The sequence below is a fragment of the Vidua macroura genome, chromosome 2 (genome assembly GCF_024509145.1).
Source record: "Vidua macroura isolate BioBank_ID:100142 chromosome 2, ASM2450914v1, whole genome shotgun sequence".
Classification (NCBI taxonomy): domain Eukaryota; kingdom Metazoa; phylum Chordata; class Aves; order Passeriformes; family Viduidae; genus Vidua; species Vidua macroura.
Genome location: NC_071572.1, coordinates 6,791,373 through 6,810,729, shown reverse-complemented (window position 1 = coordinate 6,810,729; position 19,357 = coordinate 6,791,373). Strand labels below are relative to the sequence as shown.

The 19,357-nt window shown below is 41.3% G+C and overlaps 1 protein-coding gene across 2 annotated transcripts in view; it reads right to left on the bottom strand.

Annotated features, from left to right (window-relative positions):
* Positions 1-18,096, bottom strand: part of MAOB (monoamine oxidase B) — a 50,333-nt gene extending 32,237 nt beyond the window's left edge. The window contains exons 1-2 of one of the 2 annotated variants that reach the window (XM_053971225.1): positions 18,019-18,096; positions 593-687 (exon numbers count right to left, since the gene is read on the bottom strand). In XM_053971225.1, the coding sequence (XP_053827200.1) occupies positions 593-687; positions 18,019-18,064 (141 nt within the window). In that variant the 5' untranslated portion in view covers positions 18,065-18,096. Of the gene's footprint in view, positions 1-592; positions 688-1,337; positions 1,364-18,018 lie in introns of those variants that run through there. The other variant, XM_053971226.1, reaches the window with a different exon arrangement.
* Positions 18,097-19,357: the final 1,261 nt, after the last annotated feature.

Genomic DNA, 19,357 nt, shown 5'->3' with positions numbered 1-19,357 from the left:
ATAACCAGAATAGGTGACCCATTGTTACATTACAGCCTTAAAAAAGAGAAAAGAGCCTGGCAGGCAGAGAGAGGAGAGAGTCAGAGACATCTGTGCAGCTCTTGCTCAGTCAGGCATTTCACCAGTGACCAGTTTAAAACACACTATCCTAGGAAGCAGCACAAGCAATATTTTCTAATGGGCAGAGAGTGAGAGGAGGGGTGTCCCACATCAAGACAGAGCAGAAGAAAGGAGTGAAGGGAGTTGTTCTAGTTCCCAACCAGCCCTGCCCTACACCACTCTGTATGGGCCATGCCCCAGTTCAGCTCAAGACTCTTCACAGCATGGTTTCTTGCGTAGAGATTTCTGCAGTGTCTTTCCCCAGGAAATGAATTTGAAACTTAGCTCAGTGTGTTCTGCTTCCCAGACGGATGACTCCAGAGCCCGAAGATCACAGAAATATTCTGCCCCCACCATCATGCCAGTCTTTCCCTTCTCTTATTGGTACAATATCAGGAAATTTCCACCTGTTGGTACCCTAGAAATTTTCCCTCACATGGCACATATTGTAAGCATGAATATGTAGTATTTAAATGGATCTGGGGATAATTACCCTTACGGTGAAAGTTCTTCCACCAACTCTGTCATTGGCTTCCAGCAACACCACATTCAAGCCTGACTCAGTCAGTAGCTTGGCTGCTGAGAGACCTAAAAGAGAAAAAGAAAAGCAATTAAAGAATACTTCTGTATATGCACTGCACAGCTCTTGTGACTTGATATGCAAATACTCTCATAGCTGTCCATCCAAATCCTGAATTTTTCATTCAAACACTATGCCAGAGTGGTGAAATGGTGGAATTAAAACCCTCAAAACCCAACAATCATTAAAAGGAACTGAAGCCACCTAATTAAACAGTTTGTTGTCCAATTTTTCATATGCTGAGCAAGTTTTGCACCACGTGCTCAGGAATTCTGATACATCAGCCAGCACTTGGTATGATGGTCACCCAGCCAGGCAGAGAACTTACAGACTTTACTGTTTGTAAACAGAAAGCTGTCCTCCCCAACATTTCATTTTTTATAACCCCCAAAACAACAAAAAAGGAAGAAGTATTATTAGGATTGTCCTAAATTTGTGAGGTTTTCCTGACACTTGTTCTGTGTCTCTGCTTTCCAGTTCTGAATATTTTGAAGTACAGTAGCAAAGTTCCCACACAGTCAGGTCAGAGGTTTCATCTCCAGAAGAACACATGATCTGGCTTAGAGATAGAATGTGCAGCTGTGTGTGGCAACAAGAATTAAAAATATGGGTAAGAAAACCCCCAAAATTTGCTTTTTTCTCATCCATTTTTTAATACATTTTATTTCCATCTTGCAGCTCTTGAAGCTGAGACACCCAAGTGGAAGAACATTAAAAACAGAGGAAGCAATATCTCTTTTTAGTTGTGATGTCATAAATCCTCACAATCGCAGTGGAAAATATCAGAGTCAAGCCCTGCAGCAAGTGTGTCAAGCTGCTGTGGGAAAGAAGAGAACTAGAAAGGGTGCACATGGAGGGAATCCAGCCCACAACCTCTCAACTTCCTGAGATCATCTCTGCCTTTTACTTCAGCACACAAACTGAGATTTAAATAAACCGAGGTGCTTACTTTGGCCACGTGAATTTCTAGTAGGACAAGAGTTATATCCTAGCAGGTTGTATCATCCTTTTGAACCAACAGGATGTGTTGAATAAAGTTCAGCAAGAGGCCAGGCTGGAAGCCACACTCCTACATCACAATTTATCTACTCTTTCTGGCTCCCTGCCTTGTTACCATGAGAATGCAATCAGCTCCCTCTGTGTGTCCTAGTACATGCAGTTTTTGAGTTGTCATCCAAACAGATTGTTCCAAGCAGAAAGCAGCCGTGGAAGAAATGGCAAAAAAGAACTGACAGCAAAAACAGATGGCCCAAGCTAACATGGCAGGACTGAATGAAATGAAAATTAAGAAAATATAGCAGTCCTGGGGAGAGGCTACAGAACATTCTGGTCACCAACTCGTGGACTGGGAGTAGGAGAACCCAGTCCTGTTCCTAGCCCTGTAGTGAAACTGCTGCAGTGTGCTGCAGTTAAGCTCTTTCTTTCCCCATCTGAAAAAAAAGAATTAAAAAAAAAAAAAAAAAGGAAAAAAAAGTTACAATAGTGTAGACTTATCTATCTGAAGAATTTGACATTTTCTGAAGAACAGCTGCAGATGTTTCCATTAAAATATCATACCCTCCTGGCACCTTTTTTTTTTTCCTAGTTTCATGGGCTTATTTATCTTGGGTTTTCACGTAAGTATTGGTGAGAAAATCAGTAATGAAACTGATAAAGGTCTTTCTGTACTTCCTACTGAGGAAATTATATTGCAAAAACATCTGGCTGGATTCATGGCCTTGACTACACTCAAAAATATTTGAAGATACCAAGGAAGAACATAATACAGAAACAGCCATGGTATGTAAACATGGACAACCCCTTCGAACAACTTGCAAGGAGAGATTGGCTCCTGGAGAAAAAATAAGCAACAAAACTTCTAAATAAATCTGGCTTATCTGTTAAAGGAAAAAGGAGCTATTTCTCAAAAAAGACAAATATTTCATCAGTTGGGAGAAGATCAATAGTAGTTATTAATAATTTACAGAATGAATGCATTAACTGAAGGCTGTTGTCACTGAAGGTCTCTGCTGGCTTTTCATGCTAACAGGTATTGAGTAATCAATTAATAGCATTCAGTTACCAACACTGATTAAGGGATATGAGATTTGACTTTCTTTATTAAAATCTAATGAATAAACATTTCAGTGCAGCTGGGAACAAAAGCAGTTTATTCCCAGGAGCTGAACCAACAGAGAAGTTTGTGAAAGGATAACTCTATATTCCACTGAACTGCAGCTGACTGGCAGCCCAGGTACCACCTCCTCGTTTCCTCCTGCACCTTTCCTCCACCTGATTGCACCTACCTACTAGTTATTCCCCAGTGTTTATTTCCCCCACCCCCTGCCACATTCACACATGGACCTGTTAAAGATGGACAAGAGTTTCCTCTTTCCTGAAGCAAAAACAAAAACCAGATCAGTGTTGAGGGAAGGATCAGGCTCGTTATATCTCACTGCCCCATCCATGCCCATCCTCCAGCAGATCTGATCTCTGCAGGGGGAGGGATGTATCCCTGGGGCTTGGAAGATGCAGTCTTCAGGGTTCCCAAACTGAGCATCACCTGATCAGTTCAAGGGCTGGTGCCCCCCCCCTTTCCTCTTAGCCACATCACAGCTCTGTTCTGGTCCCAGGTTTGCTGCAGAAATCGTCACAAACACGTAACAGGAAAAAGATGGAAGAAGCAAAGGCAGAGACTCAGGAGGGTCAGAGGGCACAGCAAAGGACCACAGCAGGTCTCTTAGCACACATAGAACAGGAAAACTCAAGGCTGCTGGTGACAGATACCACATTACAGTGCAAGTGTCAGGTGGGAATGTTGCTGGTTTTGGTACCTCGCACATTGGGAATCACAGTAATGCCACATCACTCCATACCTGTTCCTGGAGCTGGACCCAAGGCCCCAAATGGAGTCATGGACTGCCACTATAATAACAGTGAGGGGACTGAATGTTGTGGAGGGAGAGCTCTGAGCCAAAGTGGTACAAGGGCAGGAAAGGCACCAGGAACAGCAACAAAAGCATATTAAAATGGAAATGAACACTAGAATGTGAATACTGGCGCATGAGGTTCAGGTTTGCATTTCACAAGCTAACAACTGCTGCAGAAAACCTCACAAACCACAACCTCTTTTCTGGGTAAGAGTCAGAGTGGCCTCTCTGTGCCTCGATTGCTGCAAACAGAGCACCACAATACCTGTGAAGCAAAGCCTGGAAAAATCACTCACACATGATATAGAGTCTCCTCTTGAGACCTTTACGTTTAACCCTTCACGTTACACATTCCAGCACTGCCTCTGGCTTACCTGCCACTTTAACACATCACTAACAAAAGGCAGATCTTTGACATTGTCCCCATTCCTCACAAGCAAGGCAGAGAGTTACATTCAAATGCAAAAACCATCCAAAACTGTGACTGATGTTATTATTGATCCTATGCACAGTGTTTTGTCACCCAGAGGCAGCTTTCTCTCCTCCCCAGGAGCATTTCAGTAGAATCAGATCTGAATTGCAATATAAGGGCTCAGCCACTTTTGCCACCACTTCACAGAAGACAGAAATTGGGTGCAGTTTCCAGCGCAGGTCAGCTTTTTCCAAGGAGCCACAGAGAGCCATATACAAATATATAGAGAGAGATACAGCAGAAATCAAACAGTTAAGCAGCCTCACCTGCAGGTCTGCTCAAAGAACCAATGGGCAGATAATTAATGCAAACAACAAAGAAGCAAAAATGATTATTTGAAGACTGAAAATACCACCGTGCTTAGAGGATGCTCAACTGGGCAAGCCTCCATCTGTTACCACGGCAACCCGGTACCCAAAGCAGCCACCCAGAGAGGCTGGTGGGAGATTGCTTCCCCCAGAATCTTATAACACAAGTTCAAGTCACGAAAATCATTTCTTTCCCCATCATGCAGCACTGTGCATTCACACAGATTGGACTCAAATGTAATCATCACAGTAATTATTTCGTCTTCAGTTCCAACTTCTTTCTTTCTTGTTTGATGTCTCTGTACCTACCAAACACGTTAAATTGCACCATTTCACTAAACAGCCTCATTACAACCTCACTTCCTAACATCAATAGTTTTCTTATCCTAAGAGAATGACTAATTCAGATTTTTAATTCTTTTTTAAAACAGAAAAATTGTAAATATTTTTGCTAGGGCAAAATCCAAACTGCTATTTCATAGAATCATAGAATCATTAAGCTTAGAAATATTTCCAAGATCACAGAGTCCAAGCTTTATTATAAACGTTTGCTTATATATTTATGTGTGTATATTTGGATTCCATATACATGCATTATATAGAATATAAACATTATCTTTATTATATTTATATTTGAATTGATAAATGTGAGAAGAATCTCATTTTTCATCTGACCCCCAAGTGCCCTACAATGTAGCCCTATGATCAAATGTATCTGACAATCTAAAGAGTAGTTTAAAGTATATTTTCTAAAAAAACCTGAAATTTAATAACACCATTTTGTTCTGCCTGGAATCATCAGTTTTACTGAAACACCCTTTAATCTTAGTATTTCAGAAAAAAAAAAAAAAAACACTAGAAAGGACATGACTGGAAATTGCATCTCTGAAAAGCTGTAAATTTCTGAAGGCATTCTTGTTTTACTTTCTCTGTATTACTCACTACTTTATCATGTAGTGAGTTCCTCCATAATTATTATCTCCTTTCTAGGAAAAAAATTGCTTCTCTCATATAATTATAAAAATCATCTACAAATTCTAAATTTTAATTCATGGAGGGAGCAGAGAAAGTTCTGATCCACAGGCATTCAATTAATAGCTTCTAAAATGGCTGGCACAAAAAAAATTGTTTGCTTCATAACCATAAAAATTCCTCCCTTTAACTAAAATTGTACACTGAGCAGGAAGAAATGCTGCCATTGTACTTGTGCTGTATTAACTTGCAGGTCTTAATGCAGAACTTCCTCCAACTCATGGAATTTGCCAACATCTTCCTCCCTGTATTTATTTTGACACAAAATATATGTTTGCAAAGGATGTTTTTTTTCCTGGCTGTCAACCTGTTCAGCCACATCTAAATGAGTGAGTCTGCAGAGATGTCAGGTAGCAGATGCTGCTTTGCACAGAGCCAGTGGGCAGAGCAGTGGACAATCACTGCACCAGGATCAGCACCAGGATGTGCCCAAAAATGCACCTTGGAAATGGGATAACAGCCTGCAGAACAAGCACAGTCCTCTGCCCTGGGGTTAATGGAGAAACTGTGGGATGCAGAAATGTTTCACAAGATTGACAGTAAAAAAAGGAAACATATTGCAATTGATTATATAGAGACATGTAAGACTTCAGTTCAGGGTCTAAGGTAGATGAATTCAAGTATTTCTAACACAATTATTAAATTATTCAACAGATGGATGTTCATGGATATTTAACACATTGAAGCTGTTATTTTAGTAATCTTTGTATTCTTCTTCTTTATCTTGAATATGTCTCATTTTGACCAGAGATGTCATGAATTTAACTTCTTTTCTTAATTTAAGTGATGAGTCTCAAAAAAACCCACCCAAACAAACCCACTAAAAATAAACCCAAACCCAAATAAATAAATTTAAAAATCCCCACCTGAAGTATCTAAAATGTTAAGAAAAAAACAGGAATTCTGTCAGAACCTAAAAAAAGTTATAGAAGCTGCTATTGCTGTAGGATCACATGGAAAATACAACTTTCCTTGCTATTAGGTGTCTTTGTACAGTATCCCTGACCTATCACCTTTGATGCTCAGGAATACTTGCAAAATCCATACAGCAAATAAAAGAATGTGGCCAAAACTGCTGCACTGTACCCAAAGAAACAAAATCCATCTGTTAATGCTGCAGAAGGACATTTAGGGAGGACAGCACCGTTCGTGGTCAACACAGTTGTAGTTAATGAGGTCAGTAACAAGAAACTGAGAGGAGCATACCCCAGGCAGATGAGGTAAATTGTGGGAGAAAGAAAAAAAAAAACACTCCCTTGATCAGGAATTAACTTTCTAGCATGTAAAAATTAGATCAGTTAGTGGAAGAATCTAGTTTGCTGTTGTTTAGATCTAATTACTCAAATATTCAAACAAAACCCCTCCTTGTTTATACTCAGGGCTCTCTGACCTCCTTCTAAGAAATGTCCCCACAACATCCTGTAGTGCCACCAGCGTGAGTTACAGTTTCCATGTCACTGTGACTCTGGAGGGATGGAGGGCAGGAGCAGGGAAAAGACCTCATCCACAGCCAAGCAGCCATTTTGCACCAATGGGATTTTTCCTTCGTGTTCCACAGCTTCTTTATTACATTGCTGTGCTAGAAACTGCAATTTAATAGCCTTGGTCTTGTCTGTGCTCTAATGAACACAATCCGATTACTGCTCCAGCACTGAGAGATTGAACCTGGCGCTGGTCACCTTTAGCTCTGTCACTCATCATCAACCAGCTAAAATGTTTTAATTGAAATAATGGCTTGAGACAATAATGCCTGCAAGGCATTATAGATATGGATTGTAAATAAAACAAAAACCAAGACAACAGCAGCAACAAAAAAGCAAAACCCAGGGTCTGGATGAGTTAAGGTGGTACAGGATTGTTTTGTAAGGTTCCTCACATTATGGAAAGGTTGAGGAAGGTTGAGCTTGTGTGAAGAATACTGTGCCTTCAGTGTGAAGGTAACTTTTTAACTTCTCTAATTTGGGTCGTCTTAACAATAGTAATTTAGATATCTGACTCAATCTTCCCAAAGAAAATTCAAAAAGTATAGTTCAGAACCTAAAACCATGGCAGAGCTGGGCCAATGTAAGTTGTTACTCTCAGTCATGCCTTACCTTCATGTCTAAACACTACAGTGAAAACTAGCAAAGCAACTCTTTTTTGACACAAGTATTTTGGCCATGGGGGGAGATATTCTGTTTTCCTAAATTGTATCACCATGCTGCAATTAATGTCATTAAAATGAGTATCAGTCACCTAGAACATTACAGAGCTTAGGAAAACAACAAAATTACAGTTTCAGAAACCCCAAGGAGCGAAAAGAGACATTATCAACCTATCTGCTTAAAATGTACATTTACTTAAAATATTTGTACAAAGGACCTAACATTTCTACCTCAGATACAGCACTCTATGAGCAAATATAATTTATTTCTGTTGGCATTTCATTGTCTAGCCAAGGCAATGAGATTTTCTGTCTGAGCTCTAATTCTGTAATTTTGTCACCGAGGTCAGTATGAGCATTCTCTTGAGTTAATGGGACTTCATGGGAGAATAAACTCTAGTCCTAGCTTTCTATGATCTCCCTGCAAGAGCTCCTGGATGATCCATCCATGGTGCAGGGAGCAGCATTTATTAAGTTCTTGAAACCAGAATTACATTCAGCCTACGCTTGTCCCAAGCATTGCAGCTGGTTAAGTGATACAGAGCCTGAGCAGATATCAGTGAGATGACCAAAGTTGTGGGGTGTTAAGCTCAAGCCCTGCCAAGCATGGGATGAAGACAATTTGTGGCATTTGGATGGAAACTCAACACCTTTGGTACAGTGGTACTCAGGCTGAAGCACTGAAGGCACAGCTCTTCTGCCCAAGGCTTCCCTCATTTCCACTTCACTTTTACATCTGAAGTTCCCCTTGAAACTTCATATTGACAAAACTGGGCACTCCAGATTTTCAAAGGTTGAGTATTCCTGGTATCAATCGTTTACTGTGTTCTCTTCATTTTATGGACTTGTCATGAGCAGCCATGGCCACCTCACACTTTAAAAGCATGTCAGAAGTCTTCTTCTAGGCTTCAGTGAGGTAAAAAAAAAGCAAACCCAAACACATTCTGCACATCCTTTGCTATGGCTCCAGGATATACTGAAAAAGTTAATATTAATAATATAATTATCATGTATACTCTGATATTATCACACACCCTCAGTCCCAGGGCCTCCTTCAGCTTAGGTCATCCCTTTCTGCTAGTTTACAATCTGGGCTGCCTCAAAACACAACAGACACAATAGAGGGGGAAAAAAAGGACAGAGAGAACAGAAAATGCTACAGCAAACAGATCATAGCACTGGATCAAATAAAGCTGAACACAGTGAACTGGCTGAGGGTCTATACAGGCAGTTTCCTAAAGGCATCCTTTTAGGCATTACTATTATGAGATCTACAAGGAAATAAAATGCCAGCCAGATTTACTCTGAAGAATAGTTTTGCCTTCCATACACAGCAATGTGGGGAAAAAAAGGCTATGCTGCATCTGGAAAACTTTGCAAAATTATGCAACAGTTGCCCCAGAACAGAAATGCTCATCTGTTTTGCCAAGTCTTGCTTGTTCTCAAACAACAAATTCATTTTTTTTAGTCCTCTGAGAAAAGTAAATGCTCAAAAAACAATCAACTGGAAGAAGTGAACTTAAAAAATAAGCAGAGTATAAATCTCATATCTTGACATTAAAGATTAACATGTAATTTCCCAGATTTCTCAGTATCTAATGACTCACAGGTGTTCACCTAGGTCAGGCTGGACAACAGCAAAGCTCAGCAGACTCATCATGTCCTCATTCCATGGCTATCCGTTTTGTTTCACATTTTAATTGATCTTCAGCTAATGATTTTCACACAAATAGCACATAATAATTACAGATTTATACTGAGCACCTCTCAATGTCACTTCCAAACAGCCACCCCCCAGAGACTCTTTGGAAACTTCTATCATCATCACAGCCCACAAATACAAGTAGGTGTGCACACACACACAGAGGCTAAATTGTAAAGCCTACAAGGATTTGTGAACATTTTATTTATTTGAACAACCAAAAAATTAAGATGAACCCTACTGAAAGCCCAAACCGTTCCCCAGCTGAGATACCAAAGGCTGAGAATGCACATGTCATCTAGAGAAGCCCAAAAGAGAGCCACTAAATCAGATGACTTGTGACTTCCATCCATCCATCTCTAAGTGCAGGCAGGAGAAATTTTGAGCCAAACAGTTCATAAAAACATCACTGCTATGAAAGAAAACATGCTACCACTAGAATTGTACCATTCTGATAGAATGTGTAGGGGCAAAAATGGTGAAGGAAGCATAGAAGAAAAGAGAAATATCTAAAGTGGGGGAAAAAAAGCATTTATACCCTTTCCTCATTTGTGCTCCTTATTTATCATAACTCAATGATTCAGCCTCTGGCCAAGCTACCTCATAAAAAATTAATTCATATTGGAACAAAAGAGGTGTCTTGTTCCAATATTTAATACATTCAAACACAGGTTTATCACTCAAGCAAAAATGAGCCCAGTTTATATCAAGCTATCCTAGTAATCCAGGTAATCATGGTACACAGCATGAACCTGCTGTTTGATCAGCTGTTGCTGTGTGCAGTCAACTGAACAGACTCAATTCAACGTTTTATATAAGAATTATACCATCAAGATAAAGAGCAGCTGCCTAGGAGGCAGGAGGCTACAGGGGCATCTTTCCTCCCACCCTCCTCGCTTCCAGCTGGGTGAAACTGAAAAGCATGAAGTTGAATAGTACAAAGTAATATCTGTAAGATGAGCAGCTTTAAAATGAATCAAAACTTCAGGGAACTTTGTAAACACCTGAAAAGTGAAATGCCAACAGAAGCCAGGACAACACCATAACCTAATCTCTGCAAGATGCCCAAGCCTCTAATGAGCCACAGCCAGACTCTTCAGTGGTAAAAATTAATGCATTTGTGATTTATTTTGCCAGATGTGCCAGCTACTAGAAGTGATCCACAAGGTCTCAGGCTTTCTAGACTAGACCACCTATTCTTCCAGGGATGGTTTTCACTTTGCTTTCCCCCATCCTTTCCCTTGCTCTCCTTTCCCCTACACAATCACACACGGACCCCCTACAAAATCCTGATGCTCATCATTTCCTTGGGCAGCTCCTTGCCCTCCACCCACTGCTGCTGCTGCTCCTGATGCTGTTAAGAGCCCAAAAAACTCACATAGTTGAGTCCTGTGGGGGTGTGGGTGGCACAGGGACAGAAGCCTGCTCTTCCCATAAATAATATTATCACTGTTTATTGACTAGATCAATGCAATTCCTCTCTGGCACTTTTCAGCATCTCTTTTATTACTAACTTATCCAGAACCCAGGGTCTCCCCAAATGAGACCCTAATGACCATTCTTCTTTCTCTTCTCTTCCAGCCCCAAACCAAATAATGGTGTGTGGAGAAAATACAGTTTTCCAAGTGACTTTATACTGATTTTCCTTTTAAGCAAGCTGTTCGAACAGAAAGCTGACAAGACAGAGAAAGTTGTGCAAAATACAAGAGTATGGGTGGGTTATTTAGAAGAATGCTTGTCACTCATGTTTTAAATACCAATGGCTTGTAGTGCAGCCTCACTGATCACTAAAAACGGTAAAAAAATGTTAAGCAAGAATAATGCAGCATTACAAAATTATAAACCTTAGACATTAATCAGTCTACAAGGGGAAAAAAAAAAAAACTAGTGGATTAGATGAATGATCACATTTTAACCATCCTTCAAGGCAGACAATAATAATATCTGACATAAGTTTACAAAGATGAAACAGGTTATCTGCCCAGAAGGAAAATCACATCAAGTTCAAATATGGTTATATAAAAATTAAATTATTGAAACTTTAATGAGATGAATGGAATTTCCTCAAGGAACTGAAGCCTGGTGGAAGCTCTGGAGTCCTCACCACAAAAAAGACAAGGACCAGGAAGTCCAGAGGAGGCCCACAAAGATGATCCAAGGGATGGAACACTTTTTCCTACGAGGAAAGGCTGAGATAACTTGGGCTGTTCAGCCTGGAGAAGAGAGGGCTCAGGGCAGACCATATAACAGCTCCCAGTGCCTAAAGAGGTTTATCAGAAAGATGAGGATGAAATTCTTAGTAGGGCCTGTCACAATAAGTCAAAGGTTAATGATTTTTAGACTAAAAGAGGGTAGATTCAGATTAGATGTAAAGAAAGAAATTTCTTACAATGAGGATAGTGAAGAGCTAGAACAGGTTGGACAGGAGAGGTGGTGGAAACATTCAAGGCCAGGTTGGGCAGGGCTCTGAGCAACCTGATCTAGCTGAAGATGTCCCTGCTCATTGCAGGGCATTTGGAATAGATGACCTTTAGAGGTCCCTTCCAGCCCAAACTGTCCTATGACTACAGTTCCTCAGGAATGATGACTGATTTTAGAATCATCCCTGAGTGGTTTGTAAGTACATCAAGACACATTGTCAGCAAAGGAAGGTCTTCAATAATCTAGGACCCTGCTCAGTAAACTCTTACAAGCATGATAAACTTCACTGCTGTAGCAGTGCACTCTGTGAAATAACTGCTACAGAACAGAGACAGAACACAAAGGCAAACAACTCCTCTTTTGGGAAAGGGCAGAGAGACAACATGGCTTTTTATCATGAAATAACATAACTAGTTCATTGCAGTTGTCAGTTGAGCTATGGAGAAGGAAACTGTGGCAGTTGGAAATGTGCCAAAATCCCCCAGATTACATACAGAATAATAACTTCTGAAGAAGAAAAGCCTTCTGAATTGATTAAATTAAGTGTAAGGCCTAATTCTTTGTCATTAGCTGCTGTGTAAGATATGTAAATATAGAGCAAACTCTCTGCTGGTTTATAATTACACAAGCAGCATTGGAAGTTTACCTCTGGGACTATCAGGGCTGTGTAAGCCCACACTGCTCAGGCTGCAAACACGAATACACAGCTTTTTGGCACATCTCTCCAGCTTTGGATAAGACTACAAACACACACCAGTAACAGTACCTCCAGTAGTCAACAGCATTCTTGTCAACACACTCCTGAGATCATCTTAGACAGCCTGAACACCCCAGGATGGAGCCAGAGCAGAGGGGTGCTCATCACAGCCACTGGGACCACAGGCACCAGTGTTTGACCCAGACCTATGTCACTGTGGTGTCTGACATGGTTTTGCTTGCTGGAGACTGACACTGTACACTCCTAACAGCAGGGGAAGCACAATGAATTGCATTTCTCTAAAATAACTCCTGAACTTGATGGTGTCAGGGAGTAAAATTAGCAAAGTACGCAGAATGTGATCTTTTGGCAACCTCTTGATGCTGCAAGAAAATGAAAGAAAGAGAAGTAGGTAAGGAGAAAACAGAGAGGATGGACATAGAGGATGCAGGTGCACATCTCTGGTCAAGATGACCAAGTAAATAAATTTTAACTATGTCTTCATGGAAGGAAGAAGAGCACAAAATTGAAATACCTACTCTTTCCATGTCACTATCTTTGATCAGGGAAACTAAGTTTCCCAAGACAACCAGCTGGAAATGTCCATGTGAAAAAATAGTGCAGAACATCAAACACTTGATCTGAACCAACTCCCTAGTGCAGACAAACACCAATCACCACCTCCAGTGTGATTTGGTTCTAGTCAAACACTAGACCAAGCTCTGACAAATCTCACCAACTAAAAGCACCCCTCCAGGTGGTTGTCCAAGCAAAAAATGCACAGAACTTGCTTACAAAGAGCTTTCAGTCTCTCCTGAAAATCTTGTTTGTCAAAAAAAAAAAAAAAACAAAAACAAAAAAACAGCTGTTCAGCAGCACAGATAAGAAAAACCTGTGGACTCTCCAGCTTGTAGCTTTAAAACCCACTGCTGCACAAAAACTTTGGTTCCCTACCAGTTATTTCCTTTAATAGCTTAACATATTTTCCATAATAGATACAACAGCAATTCCTTTCCCAAAGTTTCGCCATCCTAACTTACCTTTTTTCCCCTTCCACAGTAGTTTTCACATTTTGCTGAACAGACTGAATGAACTTTCCCTTTCATAATGGTTAAATAAGCTAATGAAAAACCTTTCCTTAATGATGCATCACCCTGAGCCTTGTGTGGTGAGATGGCTCCTGCAGGTAGGCTGGAAAGCTTCTTATCAAATCAACTCTCAGACCAATTAGGAGGTCTCAGACAGTGAATTACAAGAGCTGCCCCTGCTGCCTAGGCTACCAAACCATTTCACAACATTATGCAGCTGCTTTCTGTTCTGTTTACTGTGCATTGCCAAGGTTTTTATGTGAAATGTCTAGAAGTCAAATGCAGATTCAATCTAACTGGCTCATACTGCTTTAGCTATGAGAGTGGTTGAGTACAAAAGGAATAAATTCCTGCTGTCAGATACAGAGACAGGTGACTGAAAATGTGAACCAAGAGCTTCATCATACTAACTGACAGAAAAATGTCCTGGATTCCCTTTGCCAGAGTGCATCCCAGAGAGGGTGACATTCCCTGCAGAGGGTCAGAGTCCTCCCACTGACCAATCCAATCTGGTTCATGGTGAACAGCTGCTTCATCCATGCCCCCGTTTTGGTTTTGTGGGGGTTTTATTCTTTTCCAAATGGACATCTAGCATAGGACTCCCAGACTAGTAATGTTCTCCAAAAACATTATCTTGTTTGGTAAACCATCTTTTCAGAGGAGGAGTATTGAGACATTGTAATTTACTACCAGAGGGCAAAAAGAAACAAGTATCTACTGAAAATTATGTATTTCATCTATAGTTTCCCTACGATGTGTCCCAGGTTTGTTTTAAAAAATAATTTTGCCCTCTGCATCAGTCTATTTTTAAACAGATAGAATACCATCAGATAATAGCCCTCAAAACACCTGGTCTGCTTTGGGATGTTTTGATTTAGTTTTTATTTTTGAAGTAACTTGACAGTGGTTCACAGACGCAGTGAGAGCTACTGTAATCATACAGCACATTAAATTGTCACACAAATTAAAAGTGATGCTTAAGAAGAGTAGAGAGCACGGTGGCATCAATATAATGCAAGAATAGGTATGGAAATATTTTTAAAATCCAACATAACAATAGAGTTACTTTATCTTACAGTATGTTTTGGTTTTAAGCTTACAGGAACATGGCAGGTTGCTTGTGAACAGCAAAACATCAAGCATACTTCAAATAACACTATAATTAAGAAAAGACTTCACCTTTAAGGAAAGAAAAAATTCAATTAACCTCACTTTGATTGTAAAATCTGTGCATCAAGATTTAAGAGAAGCATTTTCTTAAGTAGGACTGGCATAAGATTAGGATTAAATCTGATAATTTACTTGAAAACCAAACAAGGAAAGCAGTTCCCAAGGCAAAAGCAGGGACAAGAAGACACTTTTGAAAACAAAAGGAGAAAGTCTGTAACCAAAATCTCTGAACAGATTTCAAGATTTTATTTGAAGTCATTGGTGTCTCAATTAAGATAAACAACTTTGATGATGCAACTTTATAGTTTTCTCATAGTTGTTTTGACCCTCATGCTAGAGGAGCCCTTCAAAGTAAAAGACAGAACTCCAAGCAAAGAGAAGAATTTGTCACAATGCATATTCCAGCTCTAAGAGGGTCTGTTATGCTTCTGATCTAAATATTCTTTAGTACCAGGCATACTGCATGCAATGTGTGGCTAAGCATTTTCATATATGCTTTTTGACTCTGGGAAATTTTCTTTTTAAATATTTCTTTTTAATCTGCACCATTTGCAAAAAATTTCAAAAACTTTTGCTGAAGTTTTACCCATAAAAGAGAATCTACCCTTAGTAAATCCTCCTGTTCCTCAAAGGTCTTCATTATCATCAATATTGAGATCACCTGACATCTTCAGAAAAGCCACAGACCATTACTTTGACTTGTAAAAAATGAAGACTAATTCTGAGTAGATTTTCATTACATAAAACTTAAATTGGTCAGTTCCTTAGTTTTATTCTTCCCTTTTACCAAACCTGCAGTAAAGGACACTAAAAATGATTCAGCAAAGGAAGTGGCATCTTCAGATAAAAGAACAAAGACTGCCAGGGTTGTGAAGGCCCCTGCACTGTTATTTCATGATCAGGTTTTCAGTCTTTACATTTTAAACCCTACTAATGACATCTGGATAAAAAGACAGGCAGAGCTGCTGCCAAAGACGGTCTGAGCCTGCAAATGCACAGCTTGTTTTACCTGCAGAAACAAAGAGAAAGGAGATGGCCAAGTGGCAGCTCCGTGACACTTGTTTGTGTGCATCCTCCTGCTGGCACAGCAAGTCTTTGTTTGCTCTGCAATTCCCTGCTTTGCTGGGGGCTGGAGCAGGTGGCTTGAGCCACCTCAACGTGACAAAAACCTTCTGCTGTTTTCACAGGCAGCAGCCACAGAGCCTCAGTCAGAAGAGCCTCAGGCAGCACAAATCCAGAGACTTTCTGAAGGAACACACACGAATTGTGGAGCAGCAACAACCCCGGTCTCCAAGGTGTGCCTCATTCTAAAAATCATACACTTCACTCTCTGGTGGACAGAAGAAGAGCTCTCTGCAGCAGCTGTGCATGTTAGCAGGGGTTTTAGATCAGTGTAAGGAGATCTAAAACCACAGTTCCATCACCTGGCTGCAAGTTCAATGATTTACAGACAAGTGTGGATCAGAGGTGAGCAGGAGCTGTACACAACAGCTACAGAAAAGGGACTGAAGAGGGGTACCTAGTCAATAGCAATTTTTGTGCCTGTGTATTTTTCCCGCCTTTGTGAGAAGACAGTAGAAAAGTTGCTACAGCAACAGGAGCATTTTGGTGGATAATTGGTGTAAAGAGAAGTAAATAGAAAACTAGTTCCCCCTGCCACTTGCTGCTGTCTACAGGTGGCAAAGAACAAAGCACACGATTGACCAGAGCTTAGCACTGCTCCTCTGCTCTGATGCTCTTCCAGAAAAACCTAAGTGGACTGTGCAGGCCTGCCACAAAAATATTCCCATGGCAACCATGGAAAACAAGGGTAGTTTAAAAGCTGTTACACTGACTCTTTTGCTCCAACTCATTCAACAGAGGAAATGTAGCACTACTGCTGTAGAAAACCACGCCACTGGAAATGTTTTTGTTTACAAGGCATGAACAGATATTTACCACAGGCTAATTACTTTAATTGAGTTTCACTGTGACACACGGTATAAGTTAAAAATTAGCCATAGCACTGTGTTCAGAATCCACTGTGCTTTATAGAAAAGCAATGGTCAATTTTTGCTGTTTGTATAAACATACTTGAAACATTCAAACATTATTCAGCAGTTTGTTATCAGAGAATCATCCTTAGGAAATAATGCCTATGAATTTGTCTCTGGATCTTGTATATCATTCAAATTGCGTGCTACACATCTTAACAGGATGGTTAAACAGACATCAAGAATTATATATAAGTAAACAGTGGAAATTAAAAGGCATGTGAAAAATGGATGGACAAAATCACATTTTGTAACAGATCTCAAGTAATTGTTTGTGGTTTGGCAGGAGATACTGCTGGATCTGTGGATGTGTGCACACTCCTCATGCTCTGAGGAGATCACCAACGGGACAGGAGTTTTCACTCCATACTTCCCTATGCTAAGGGGCCAAAAAGCAACTTGATATGCCAAAGGCACAGGGAAAAAACTCTACTGCCCATGCACAATTTATTTGGCACGTGTAGCTCGGAACAAAATGCACAGGGGAGAGATTCACTGTGGGCAGGCACAGAGGTTTTCTAGCCCAGACTGGGTTAAAAACAACTGATTGTCACTCAAGTACAAGAAGGCTCCGGGGCCCCAGCGCTGTCTGTCCATTCTGCCAGGCTGCTCGTGCTCTCAAACCCATACCTGTGCTGAAAGGGGACCTAGAAACTTCCTATCCACCCAGCTGATTTCAGGCATTTTCCTTTTATGCCTCTACCTGCGCTGAACAAAAGGCAGCCAAGGATTCAAATTAATCACATGTGACCGAGGGCCTCTACCTAACACCCCTGGACTGGGTGCAGAGGATGCTGAGTGCTTCTAGCCTCGCTTGTCCAAAAGATCCAGGGGTACTGGAAGAATTGCACATGATCAGGGGATGCCAGGACTGGACAGTGGAAGAACCAGAAAAATAAAACGTAAATCCATAAAAGAAAATTGAATTAAAAAAAAAAATTAAATAAAATGAACAATAGTAGTAAAAATGAACGGTAATGGATATAAACAATAATAAAAATAAATTATTATAAAAAATACAATAGAAATAAATAATAACGGAAATCAATAATGATGGAAAGAAATAATAAAATTATTAATAATAATAATTAATTATTAATAATAAAAATTATTAATAAAAATAATAATAAAACTAAAGACAAAGTAAATTATAAAATAAAAATAAGATAAAAATAACACTACAATTGACATGATTAATAGTTTATAATAATAAAATACTGCCTGCACCATACGGCACTCCGCCCGACCGGTGGGGCTGTGCTCAGCCGGCTTTACCGAGCCGCTGGGGATGCGCTCGGGCCGGCCGGGGGTCGCGCATCCCCCGCCGCGCTGCCCCGTCCCCGCCCCGCCGCCCCCGCACCCACCTGAGATGCCGCCCCCGACCACGACCACGTCGCATCTCTCGGCCATGGCGCTGCGGGCGCTGCTGCTCCCGCGGCGGCTCCGGCCGGGCTGTGCCGGTCCCGCCCCGCGCTGGCGCCGCCCCCGCTGCGGGACCCGGCCGGGCGCGGGCGGAGCGCGGCTGCTGCTGCTGCCGGGCACTGACCCGCAGCCGGGGACAGCCGGGCTGGGGGGGCTCTGCTGCCTCCCGCACGCGTTGCGGAGGGAATCCGGCCGTGGTGGAGCAGCGCGGCTCCCAAGGCGCAGCGGTCCGGGCGCTCTGCTTGGTTCTGTCGGAATCCACTTCGGCAGCCGCCCTGGGGCTGCCAGAGGGGACCTGTGGCTGCCGAGGCAGGGACTCTGACATGTGTCAGTGCTCCTGCAGACCGGCCTCCGAGCACAGAGCTGAGTGTGACCCCCAAGAGGCTCACATCCCCACAGGGCAAAGACTGGCTCGTCGAGAAGCGACAGTATCATCAAATCCGCCGGGATACTTTAGGCACCCAGCAGGGCTTTCCGCTGCTCAGGTTTCTATTTTACTGCGAGGGTGGCACCGGGAGAAGCGGCTTTGGGGATGGTCAAAGCATGGAAATATGTTTGGTCTGGTGTATCTGTAGGGATCCCATCCAGCAGTCGTGTCAGTCATACCTGACCTCCCACACCCGGCAGGCTCAAAGCAGAGGGTTCCCAGCTCGAGGACATCCTCTGAGCCAAAGACACTTGCTCAGTTTCTGTCATTCTCCATTGAGAATGGAGCTGTACATTGCAAAAAGCAGGCCATGAGAGTCTGGAGAGGGCTCCCTGTCCCTCTTCCATAATGCCTCTAGTGAGAGTTTTTGGGTTTCAGAGACAGGAGCATCTGTGATGGAAGTACAAATATTGAGTACAATGGGTACAGTCCTGAATTTTTTGGCAAAATGGGAGGGAAGAAAATTAAAGGAACAGGAAATAGAATAAAAATAGAAATGCATATTCTTACTCTGATTAAAAGACTCTGTCTGATTAAATCAATCTCCAAGACCTCTGAGAGAGACACAATTATCAAATTATCAGAAATAATGGTTGCAGAGACATATCAAATCCCATATGAAACACTGAAAATTGGGGAAGGCTATTCCAAAAGCAGAAGTGGGAAATTTTATGGACTCTTGTCGAGGGTAGCTATGGTTATATTTACGTATTTAATGCTGGGTGCCACAACCTCCTAATGTTCCCAATATATAACACTTATTCCTGGGATTCTTCCAGTTCCTATTTTTCTCTTCCTATTGCTCTAAGAATCAATATCTTTTTTATTTATTTTTTAATAGGTGTGTTTGAAAC